The following is a 10986-nucleotide window of genomic DNA, read 5'->3' on the forward strand; positions in this document are numbered from 1 at the left end:
TTGTAGAAAAATTGTTAATAATGTCCTGTATATTCTTAAGACCTCATGTCGTTAAGAATCATGTATACATCATTTGAATACACATTATTTACAAATTGCAGTTGAAGAAGAAGAAGAAAATTGAATTAAAAAAAAAATCTTCTTTCTAACAGAGATAGTCTTTTTTTTCTCTTCCTCAAGATACAGTATATTTTAATTCATTTATTTGAAGCACTAACAGCTTTGATCCAGTAGGTGGCAGCAAACTCCCCACAGCGGCTTTAATCCGACCGGAAACTCAAAGAAGAAGAACGGAAACGCGTCCATAGAGCTCGTCATTAGCCCGGCGGCTAACCAGCCGTGGGAGATATTTGGTATTTAGTGAAAGAAGACTCAGAACAGCCATGGATGTGATTTTATATGTAGTAGCAGCGGTTATCCTCCTGCTTCTGATCGTTTTTGCGGTGAAGTTGCGGAAGAACACACAGGAAGGTGAGAGGGCCTTCGCCCTAATTTCATACGCGGACGGGTTAGCTAATGCTAACTGTGTTTACACGCGAATCATTTTAAGACATTTTAATTTTAGATATTGATATTTATGAGGATTTTAACCCTCAGTGGTGAGTTAACAAACTCCCAGCTGGGATTATTTATGTGGAGATTTAAAGAAACGTCAGCAGCTGTCAAACCTATGCAAGTACGGGTGCCGCTAAGGGCCACGTCACATCCGGTCACATCCGCTTTTAACTGAGGAACAACAATTGCCCCACAAAGTACAGTTGCCCCCACTCAAAATTTTTATTTTATTTTAATGGGATTAATTCCACAATTCATTGAGTTACTTGCTGATGTGATTAATAATAAATTTATTATGAAATCGATATTAATGGTTTTTCACGCTTCCATATTCTGTCCTTGTCCCTGGAGGAACTGTGACTCCTGCTACTCGCATGCATATAGTCATACATTTATAATCTGAACACTTGTGATGCATAGATGCTTATCCAGAAGTGTGTCGTCATGTTCCCTCTCCATCCCCAGCTGATGAGGAGCAGCGGAGGGATGTTGCCCAGGCGGCGGCGGCGGCCCCGCGACCGGCAGCGGAGGAACGAGGAGCTGGCGTTCCACGCAGGAGGAGGAACCTCGCCGCGGTGATGGCTCACAGACGACCACAGAGAGACGCCGTGCAACACGGTGAGCACCTCAACTAACAAACCGGGCTCAGCTCATCATGGTGTGATACACACTGTGATGTAAACTTTTCTTAAAGTTCCAGAGGAGCTGGAGGAGGAAGAAGAAGATGTGGAGCAGCAGAGCTCCCAACCAACAGTCAAGATTGGAGCCAAAAAGCAGAGGAAGCTGGAGGAGAAACAAGCCAAGAAAGCCCAGAGAGAGGTGACACGTCGTAGGAAACCATCTACCAAAGGAGCGGGTGGGAACACTGAACGGGCTCTCAACATGGTTTTTATCTCAACACGCTTCTAAAACAGGCAGAGATGGAGGAGAGGGAGGAGAGGAGGAGGATGCAGGAGATCAGAGACCAGGAGAGACGTCAGGAGGAAGAGAAAGAGCGCTTGCTGGAACAGAAACAGGTCACACACACACACACGTCTCATCAGCTGTGTGAGGAGGTGCTGAGGCTCTCCTGGTGTTTGTCCAGGCGGAGGACGAGCAACGGGCTAAAGAGGAGAAGGAGAGAAGAGAGGAGGAGGAGTACCTGAAGCTCAAAGCGTCTTTTGTGATCGAGGACCAGGGGGAGGAGGAGCAGCTCACCGAGGACCAGGTCACACGTCTGCTGAGCTCACGTTAACACATTTCGTTCTATTTCAAAATAATTTCCGGGATGATTTCACGTCTGTTTCCTCTCCGCTTAGTCGCGTAACCTGCTGCAAGAATTCATCCGTTACATCGAGGTGAGAGCTGCCCCTGCTGCCGCCCGTCTTAAATGAAGTCCTTCAGTGCGTTTGAAGCAGCGTCTCCTCTGTTCCCAGAGTTCTAAGGTGGTTCTGCTTGAAGACCTGGCGTCTCAGTTCGGGATGAGGACACAGGATGCGATTAGCAGACTGCAGGACCTGTTAGCCGACGGCTCCCTCACAGGTTAGTGGGACGGGACACGCCAGTTTGGATGAATCAGGATTTATATTAACATCTGAATTTCGGAACCACGAAAAATTTGCATTGATTATGTTGAGAATGTGAATTTTAAGTATAAATGTTTCTCTTTTGCGTTAGATTTTTGTGCTTGTTGTTACTCGTTTACCTCATATTGAGTATTAGTTCAAAAAAAAGTGAACTTTAAAGTGTTGTTAATGCCACTAAACGCAGTTTTAACGTGTTTGATTCAGGAGTGATTGACGACAGAGGAAAGTTTATCTCCATCACGCCGGAGGAGCTGGAGTCGGTGGCTCAGTTCATCCGACAGAGAGGTCGGGTGTCCATCACGGAGCTGGCGCAGGCCAGCAACCTGCTGATCAACCTGACGCCGGAGGGCAGCGTCTCCGCCTGAGCAGTGGTCACATGACCGACACCACCAATCACGCTGCTGGAGAAAGGCTTCCGGACCGCTCGTCGATTAGTTGGCGTCTGTGACGAGTGTGGCTTCACGTCGGGGGGGGCGATCAATGTTTTTTATTACGTTAACAAGCCCATCAAACATGCTAACTCAGCAGGATGGTGAAAAATTAAACAATTAGACGAAGAACTTTACGCTCCCAGCTTTACGCCCAAAGGACGTCGGTGAGAAACAACTGCATTGACAGATTTTATTATTAAATAATCAAACGAACAGAACATGTACAACAGAAGTTAATTAGTCGTTTTATGGCTGATGAAATTGAATGATCCCAGACATCAGGATTGAATCCTTTATAATGAAATCAGGACCGTTTGTGTCCTGTTTTTGAGGATGATGTCACAGCTTCTCGTCTTCCTCCTGGCTCCTCTGGTCCTTCTGACTCTTAATTATCTCCCACGTTGAGTTAACTCCTCTGTCCTGAAAATAAACCAGTCCAATCTCCCTGTTAATCGATAATATTTAATAAAGTTTTCTGTATTCAAAGTGTTTTGGTACCTTTATCAGCACGCCCAGAGGAGCCAGGTTATTTCTGAGGGCGTCGCAGGCCTGGAGGAGGGGGATCCTGTCTGGATGAAGTTTGTTTGTGTCGTCGGGACGGGTCAGAGCGAAGGCTCGAACCTCGCTCCTGAAACGAGTCAGCCGCTCCACCACGCCTTCCAGGTTTCCGTGGTAACCCGTAGCTCCAGCCTCCTGCACGGAACACCACAAGAGATGAGGGCAGAAAAACGGACGTCCTGTATTTTCCTTAATCCCTTTTCCCAGTTTGAATCGATGTGACCGAAAATACTTCACTGCTCAAACTGAACAATAACGGCCTTTTGACGGAATCATGCGATCGCAGCGCTTTAACGCGAACTCATTCGGACCTTGCTGTGCAGCAGATCGATCCCAAACACGTCCAACACGTCCCTGATGTAGCTGAGCATCGCCGCAAACACGGCGGGACTCCGAGGTGCTCCGTCAGACTGCCCCCAAATGAAACATGACACACCACCGCTGTAACGTATATATCACCAAATCACATCATTTGATCAGACGTCAGGTTCAGAGGAGCGTTCACACGCTGACATCTACCCTCGACACCGGCTGCAGTTGACAGTTTCCGTGATAAACCAGCTCCATCAAAGCGCCGAGGGCCAGCCGGGTGTCGAAGTCGTCCGCCAGCGCCTTCATCACGCTGGATTTAGTCTCCGCCAGCCTGTGGGGGGAGGAGGAGACGTCCGTAACACCTGGTGAACCTGATGGAAGCAGCTCAGAGCTGGTCGTGTCTGCAGCACCTCCCCCAGAGAAACGCTTCCTGCACGGCCGAACACTGCAGGTGACCCTTCATGTAGGCCTGAGCGGCGTGGGCGAACGTGGAGACGGACGCCAGAGCGGCCCGAGCCTCCCCCATGCTGGCGTCGCTGTAGTCGATAGCTGAGGAACGACATCCGTATCAGAACGTTGTCACGGTTACATTTGATAGTTTTGGTCCAGTTTAAGCGACTTGAACGTCTTCCCACCTGATTTGTACGAAGCGAAAAGGCAAAACATCCTGAATTCACTGGCAGAGTAAGACTTCATGAAGTCCTGACGGAATACAGCAAAACACCATCATTATTGTTCCTACTTGTGTGTAAATTATAGGATGTACTCATGCGGTGGTGAAGAACGCTCTGATGTCACCTTGATGGTCACGTAGTTCTTCAGAGACTTGGACATTTTCTCTGGACTGCCTTTCAGGTGTAGATGACCTGAAAACCACAACCACCAATCAGATGCTCTCCCCAATACAAACACTTCAGAAACGGTTTCACTGTGTGGACCTGGACTGATATTTTTCGGGGGGTTTACCTGAGTGGAGGAAGTAGTTGGCCCACTGGCTGCACCTGTGATGAGCTTCACTCTGAGCGATCTCGTTTTCATGGTGAGGAAAAGCCAAGTCGATTCCTCCAGAGTGGATATCCAGCTGACTCCCGAATATGGAGCTGAGACACCACAGAGACAACGAGAAATTATTATTATTATTATTATTATTAATGATAATAATGATAATGATAACATTATTATTATTATTCAATCTCTGGATTAACCTCTGATTAAAGAAGTCAAAGACCAAAATCAAGCCACCAAAACCTGTTTTTCAACACTTCCTTAGGTGGTTGTAAATGCAAACCTAGCGAGTGTGGAGCATTCGATGTGCCAGCCTGGCCTCCCCCGGCCCCACGGAGACCCCCAGGACGGCTCCTGAGGTTTGGATTTCCTCCACAGAACAAAATCCCTTGGGTCACGTTTATCTGCGTGGACTGAAGAGTGCATGTTGTTAATGGTACGTATAATAAAATATAACCACCCTGTGCAAAATGTACAAAATGCAGCAGAAACACTCACCAGGTTCTTCCCATGAATGCCCTGTATCCCGAAACTTGCCGTAGCGATCGCCAATGGACTGGATGTCAAAATACACGTCACCTGCAACCGTTTGCATCATATTCAGCGTTAAAATTCTAGGATAGGAGAAATTAAATCATAAGATACTAAAGTTTGACCTTGTTTTGTGGCGTAAGCGTGGCCGTTCTGAATGATCCCCTCAATAAAGCTGATAATAAGAGGCACGTTATCAGTCACTCTTAAGTGCACCGAGGGAGGAATCACCTGAAAACACCACAGAATACAAATGTGCATTAATATTCTCATTTTACATACAGATAAATCTATACCCTCCATCCCATACATTTAACGCCAACATGTCCCTCTTGAAGTCGTCCTCAAACGTCCTGGCGATGACGCTGGGGCAAACATTTTCCTGTCAAGGAAAGAGAATAGATTATAGATTATAATTATAATGGATTATTAAATAGATTTGAGACTCTTTTGTACCTCCCAGCTTCTCCTGATGATTTTCTCATCAATGTCTGTGATCGCCATCGCGTGGACGACGGTGACCCCAAACACCTTGGATAAAATCCTCTGCAGGATATCAAACCTGACATATGAGCTGTGGGGGGGGGGGTCAGCAGGTTAAACGTGAACACCGTCCCTGGTTGATATCAAAATGTCATTCTTGTTAGAATTACCAGGCGTGTCCCAGGTGGGCGTGGTCGTACACGGTGGGGCCGCAGCTGTACCTGCGGAACACGTGGGACACAGCGTTATGAATGCAGCTATAACCACCCTTAATAACCCCCCCCCCCCAAAAACACACCGCACCAAGTCGCGACTCCCTCTCTGGCCAGAATGAGAGGCTCTTTCTTCCTGGTCAAACTGTTGTACACCTTCAGTCCCGAGTCGAACCCACTGGGCTTCCTCCACGTCCCCCGTGGATCACCGCTGCCGGATCCGGTGGATCTGACGGGCTGAGCCGGACTGGACACCCCGCGGAGGAGCTTTCCCTTCCATAACCGCCCAGAAAGCTTCCACATACTGAGCCCTTCCTGCGTGGGAAGCAGCAGTCCCGCTCCTAGACTACTTTAAACCCAGCATATGTTCACAAAAAAACCCGCGTGGAATCATAAAAAGTCCATTTAATCGCCCTAAAGGTGGATTTCGCCTGACCTGCTGTTTGGACGGGAATTCGCGCACCTCTCACCAAATCTCGCGAGAATTCAAACCCGGAAGCGTCGACGTGATCACGTGATTGTCGGGCTGGCTGTGCGGCTGGGGCAGCGTTAGCCATGTCAAACTGAAAGCGCAGCTCCAGCGGGTTCGGGTTGAGAAGAGCCTCCGGCGGGGATCCGGACCGAGTCGAGGATGCAGAACGTTCTGAACACGGTGAAGGGGACGGCGCTGGGGGTGGCCGAGTTCCTCACGCCGGTGCTGAAGGTACGCGGGCGTTAGCCTGTTAGCATGCTAACGGCTTCAGGACGACACACATGGACGCGTCAGGTTACATGTTCTGATTTGTTCATCACAGGAATCCAAATTCAAGGAGACTGGTGTCATTACTCCAGAGGAGGTGAGGACATTTTGGAATCTTCTTATGTATTTTTTTATATTTTCGTCCAAACATCCCAGATCGGACAGCTCCAGTTTGTGTGTGTTTCAGTTCGCAGCTGCTGGAGATCACCTGGTCCACCACTGTCCTACCTGGAAGTGGTGAGTGTCGTCACGTACAGGTGTCGGTGGGAACACCTGGAGCTGAGGAGGACCTAACCCTGTCTCCATATACTTTTTTTATTTATTCCAATTTCTTTTCTTTTTTTAAAAAAAATTCTATATTCTAAAATTTTTTGTCTTATTGTGACATTTTCTCTGGTTCTCTCTGGATTTCCCCCTTCACTTCTCTCGCTCCTGTTGAATTTGACACTGTTGTGTTTGAAGAACCCCCAGATTGCGTCACACCAGTTATTCCACCGGTCATCAAGTGTTTGTTTCTCCTTTTATAAGAAGCATGACCACAAACCTGAACCATTTTTTATTTTATCGTGATTCGTCCACCTTCAGGGCGTCGGGGGAGGAGGCCAAGGTGAAGCCGTATTTGCCTCAAGATAAACAGTTTCTCCTGACACGCAATGGTAAGAGTGTGTTGGACATGGGATGTATGATCATTTACGTGTATTTGTTAACTTTCACTCCTGTAAAGTCTTACTTCAACAATTTATTTGTGTAGGACGAGGAGCTTTCTCCACTTCCCCAGGAAGGAAAAAGTTCCCCAATTCTGCCACTTTTAAAATTTTCCACATATTTGCCAGTTTCACAGTTTTTTTCTTCTTAATTTCTATTTTGTAAATTGATACCGTTGTCATCTTCTAATTATCTTGAACCCTTTATGAAAACCTCGTTACAGTTGGACTCTCCTCCTCTGTGTGTTCTCGCAGTGCCCTGCTACAAACGCTGCAAACAGATGGAGTATTCTGATGAGCTGGAGGCCATCATCGAGGAGGACGACGGAGACGGAGGCTGGGTGGACACGTACCACAACTCAGGTCGGACGCCGTCAAAAACATCTAAACGTTGGACGGAACTTTTATTTGCATTAGATTTTTTTTTTTTAAATTTTATTGTCTTGGGAATAAAAAAACCCTTTTTTTGATGACGTCTCTGCAGGAGTGTTGGGCGTCACAGACGCTGTACGAGAAATTTCATTGGACAATAATAAGGTATGTTTCGTCATATTTTAGTTTGATGATAACAGAACACAAAGAAAAATATAGAATATAAAACATCCAGATATCAGATATTGATCTCCTGCTGTGGAAGCTTTCAGTTATTTTTCAGACCTTCTGTTTCTTCTGCTCCTCCTTACATTTATAAATCCATAAAATTGTGTTTTTAGCCTTTTTTGATATTTCTGGAACACGTTTCAGATAAATGTTAAAATTTGTTCAACTTTGGGGAAAAAATGGTGAAATCGGTCCTTTTTTTCTTAAAATTGATTTCTTCCAGGACAAGAATATGAACGCCACGTCTGCACCTTGTTGTCACGATGAAGAGGACGACGATGATGATGAAGATGGAGAAGCAGCAGATATGGAAGGTCGTCTCCCTCCCCCTCACTCCACCGAGCAGATCCGTTTCTCTGTTGTTAACTCGTGTCCTCGTTGCTGTTTATTCCAGAGTACGAGGAGAGCGGCCTGCTGGAGACAGACGAGGTAGACGGGTCACATGATCGCGATCCGTCAGCGTCCGTCCGTCCGTCTGTCCGCTGACGCTTCTGTCTCGTTTCCAGGCGACCCTGGACACCAGTAAAATGATGGAAGCTAAAGCCAAAGCCGAGTCTGGGGGGGAGGACGCCATTCTCCAGACCAGAACCTACGACCTGTACATCACCTACGATAAATACTACCAGACCCCCCGGCTCTGGCTGTTCGGATACGATGAGGTGGGTACCGCTTCCAAACGGGCTTTATGATGAGGGATGGAATAAACATAAACAGATTTATTATCTAGGAACATTTTCTTATTCTTCATCAACTCAGTAAACGTGTGTGTGTGTGTCCTCAGTGTGTTCTGGGTTTGTTCACGTGGTGTTTACAGACGTCCACTTGTGATGCAATCCCTGGTGACTCAATAGATTAATTGGTTTATCGTTTGCCCCCATGTGACCCGTGAGGGACGTGAACAATAGCGTGTGATAAACGGTGAGCTCGTGGTTGTGTGTGGCGTCTCCCAGGACAGACAGCCGCTGACGGTGGACCAGATGTACGAGGACATCAGCCAGGACCACGTGAAGAAGACGGTCACCATCGAGAACCACCCCCACCTGCCCCCGCCCGCCATGTGCTCCGTTCACCCCTGCAGGTGAGAAGCAGAGGCGGAATCAACAACTTTACAATCTTTGACTTGTGGTCACGTTGGTGTGACAGATACTGATTTTTGAACGTCATATCAATAAATTAATTCGGGATTATTTTTAGTTGTGAAATCAAGTCAAATTTTTTAAAATTTTGTCAGTTTTTCTAAAAAAAAATTTTTTTCTAAATTTTTTTTTTAATTTCTAATTTTTTTTTAATCAGAAATTTCCCCATCATAGTTGGACTTGATATTTATGATAGAGATACTCCAGGGAGGATTTTACTGTATTTTCTTTTAAATATAAAATGTTTTTTGTAACAAGCGTGAGCTTCGACTGTTTCATAATGACTTTTTTTTTTTCCCGACACTTAAATAAATCTTCACTTTACTTTCAGACACGCTGAAGTGATGAAGAAGATCATCGAGACTGTGGCTGAAGGAGGAGGAGAGCTGGGAGTTCACATGTATCCTTTACTAGTGGAAACCAGTCATATTTATTCTTTAATATGAATCTAATCATTAGATTTTTTTGAAGAGGTGTAATTCATAAAAAATATAATAAAATCAGAAGATTTAACCCTTTGAATGCCGATCCACATGACCCCTAACAGACTCTCAGGTACCTCCTGATTTTCCTGAAGTTCGTCCAGGCGGTCATTCCAACAATAGAATACGACTACACCAGACACTTCACCATGTAGTCATGTGACCCCGCCTCCGCTAACTCGACACGTGTGTGTGTGTATGTGTGTGTATGTGTGTGTGTGTGTGTGGGAAATAGAAGACCTCCTGTGTTGAGATGGTGTCTGGTTTTGGTTCTGGATGAATTCAATAGCTTTTGGGATGTTTGTGTTACTCTGAGAAACGATCCCTGTTTGCAAGACTCTGGGGGGGTGGGGGGGTGGGATTTTAAGAAATGTTCAACCGTAACTCGCCTAGCTACAACATAAAAACTACAGCTTTCATAAACCTTAACGGTTTGTCATGTAATTCTACCCGTGGAAAACAAAAATGTAGAAACAGACATTCTGTATTCGTGACTTCCTGTTTCATCTACTTTTAGTGTTTCTGCTGAACTAACGAAACAAAAGAAATTTCTCCGTCTTTGAATCATGTCACAAATACTCCCGTGTCGTTTTCCTACAGGTTTCTTGTTTCAGAGGTCCTAGTTGTGTTTTGGTTCACACTTTATTTCTTTGTGTGCACATCCTGAACAGTCGTACAACGTTTACTCGTTTTGATCTTCAACCTGAATCTGACGTCACCAGACACTCTGTAACCGACACGTCTGCTTCTTAGCATGTCATTCCTCATTAAATATCAAGGTAGCTTATTGGTATTTGTGTAAATTAAAATAGAAATTAATAATCTCAAAGAATACTTCATAATCCATGTGAATGTTAGATTTGGACAGCTGCTTGATAGAAATGTGAGTCTTCTTTCTTTTCTAAAGTGTCTCTACCTGATTCAGCTCTTAAACATTAAACAAACAAGCCCCTCAAAAACTGAAAAATAGTCTTTATTATCCAGATAAAGACAAAGCGAATCTCATTTCCTTTGCAGCTTTCATCATAGTAAAGATCTTTATGCCACTTTGTCTTAACTTCTTCTCTGAATGTGTAGATGGCCAGTCCTTTCTTGTGTTTGCTTTGTTTTTTTTAAATTTTGTCTTTGCTCACTTATTTTTCTCTGTGGCTTGAGGCGGAACCTTGAGATTATTTTGTCTTGGCTCTTAAAATCTGATGTACTCCACCTGTTATCTTCAAGGACAAAGGTTTCTTTTGGCTTCTGTTGTGATGCAAACATTGCATTATTTTTATTTTAATAACTCTGTGAATTTCAATAAATTCTGCAATATATATATCTGTTCTATTAAGGTTCTGAATTGCAGAATATTGATTACATTTATATATTTCTGGCGGTGGTAGCATAAAACATTTGCTCTTCTCTCCTTGTTATCTTTTGGTGAGATAAAATAGTCTGTTACAAAAACAGTTCACAGTGCTCTGAAAAACTGATAGCAATACAAATATGCGATAAAATTAATTCAATTTAAATTATTACAGATGACTTGTACTAACTGGTTACTTTATCATATATATTTCCACTGTATTTGTAATAAAGTACTGGTAGATATACTTTATTATTTTACTTTTACTTTATTATTTATCCCAAACTGGGAAATTTAAATGTTACAGTAGCATTTAAATATAAGAACA

General features: G+C 44.6%; 3 protein-coding genes across 4 annotated transcripts; 2 read left to right on the forward strand and 1 right to left on the reverse strand.

Annotated features, from left to right (window-relative positions):
• The first annotated feature begins 280 nt into the window (after positions 1-280).
• LOC137591150 (DDRGK domain-containing protein 1-like) lies at positions 281-3037 on the forward strand. 2 transcript variants are annotated; one of them, XM_068308949.1, is made up of 8 exons: positions 281-471; positions 1021-1173; positions 1250-1374; positions 1470-1571; positions 1640-1762; positions 1854-1892; positions 1971-2076; positions 2325-3037. In XM_068308949.1, exons 1-8 carry the CDS (start codon positions 384-386, stop codon positions 2483-2485), a joined length of 897 nt encoding a protein of 298 aa, XP_068165050.1. In that variant the 5' UTR covers positions 281-383; the 3' UTR covers positions 2486-3037. The 2 variants fall into 2 exon arrangements, with proteins under 2 accessions (XP_068165050.1, XP_068165051.1); XM_068308950.1 differs by having other exon boundaries at positions 1256-1374.
• On the reverse strand, positions 2834-6105 carry cars2 (cysteinyl-tRNA synthetase 2, mitochondrial). Its single transcript, XM_068308946.1, has 15 exons — positions 5744-6105; positions 5611-5661; positions 5414-5531; positions 5268-5339; positions 5083-5188; positions 4925-5005; positions 4710-4839; positions 4388-4521; positions 4220-4287; positions 4057-4123; positions 3832-3970; positions 3629-3752; positions 3421-3519; positions 3050-3244; positions 2834-2971 (listed from the first exon to the last, which is right to left on the reverse strand). Exons 1-15 carry the CDS (start codon positions 5953-5955, stop codon positions 2891-2893), a joined length of 1677 nt encoding a protein of 558 aa, XP_068165047.1. The 5' UTR covers positions 5956-6105; the 3' UTR covers positions 2834-2890.
• Positions 6106-6144: 39 nt separating this feature from the next.
• On the forward strand, positions 6145-10628 carry atg3 (autophagy related 3). Its single transcript, XM_068308948.1, has 12 exons — positions 6145-6355; positions 6447-6488; positions 6579-6628; positions 6977-7047; positions 7351-7458; positions 7580-7632; positions 7919-8009; positions 8090-8124; positions 8202-8354; positions 8646-8773; positions 9163-9231; positions 9387-10628. Exons 1-12 carry the CDS (start codon positions 6284-6286, stop codon positions 9466-9468), a joined length of 954 nt encoding a protein of 317 aa, XP_068165049.1. The 5' UTR covers positions 6145-6283; the 3' UTR covers positions 9469-10628.
• The last annotated feature ends 358 nt before the right edge of the window (positions 10629-10986 follow it).

The sequence above is a fragment of the Antennarius striatus genome, chromosome 24 (genome assembly GCF_040054535.1).
Source record: "Antennarius striatus isolate MH-2024 chromosome 24, ASM4005453v1, whole genome shotgun sequence".
In the NCBI taxonomy this organism is placed as follows: domain Eukaryota; kingdom Metazoa; phylum Chordata; class Actinopteri; order Lophiiformes; family Antennariidae; genus Antennarius; species Antennarius striatus.

Coding starts and splice junctions, on each gene's coding strand:
- LOC137591150 (XM_068308949.1), top strand. CDS start 384: ATGGATGTGATTTTATATGTAGTAGCAGCGGTTATCCTCCTGCTTCTG. Junction 1,572..1,639: donor GCTTGCTGGAACAGAAACAG/GTCACACACACA, acceptor GTGTTTGTCCAG/GCGGAGGACGAGCAACGGGC. Junction 1,763..1,853: donor AGCAGCTCACCGAGGACCAG/GTCACACGTCTG, acceptor CTCTCCGCTTAG/TCGCGTAACCTGCTGCAAGA.
- cars2 (XM_068308946.1), bottom strand. CDS start 5,955: ATGTGGAAGCTTTCTGGGCGGTTATGGAAGGGAAAGCTCCTCCGCGGG. Junction 5,006..5,082: donor CGCTTACGCCACAAAACAAG/GTCAAACTTTAG, acceptor AAACGGTTGCAG/GTGACGTGTATTTTGACATC. Junction 3,245..3,420: donor TCGATCTGCTGCACAGCAAG/GTCCGAATGAGT, acceptor TGTTCCGTGCAG/GAGGCTGGAGCTACGGGTTA.
- atg3 (XM_068308948.1), top strand. CDS start 6,284: ATGCAGAACGTTCTGAACACGGTGAAGGGGACGGCGCTGGGGGTGGCC. Junction 6,356..6,446: donor TCCTCACGCCGGTGCTGAAG/GTACGCGGGCGT, acceptor TGTTCATCACAG/GAATCCAAATTCAAGGAGAC. Junction 7,459..7,579: donor GGACACGTACCACAACTCAG/GTCGGACGCCGT, acceptor ACGTCTCTGCAG/GAGTGTTGGGCGTCACAGAC.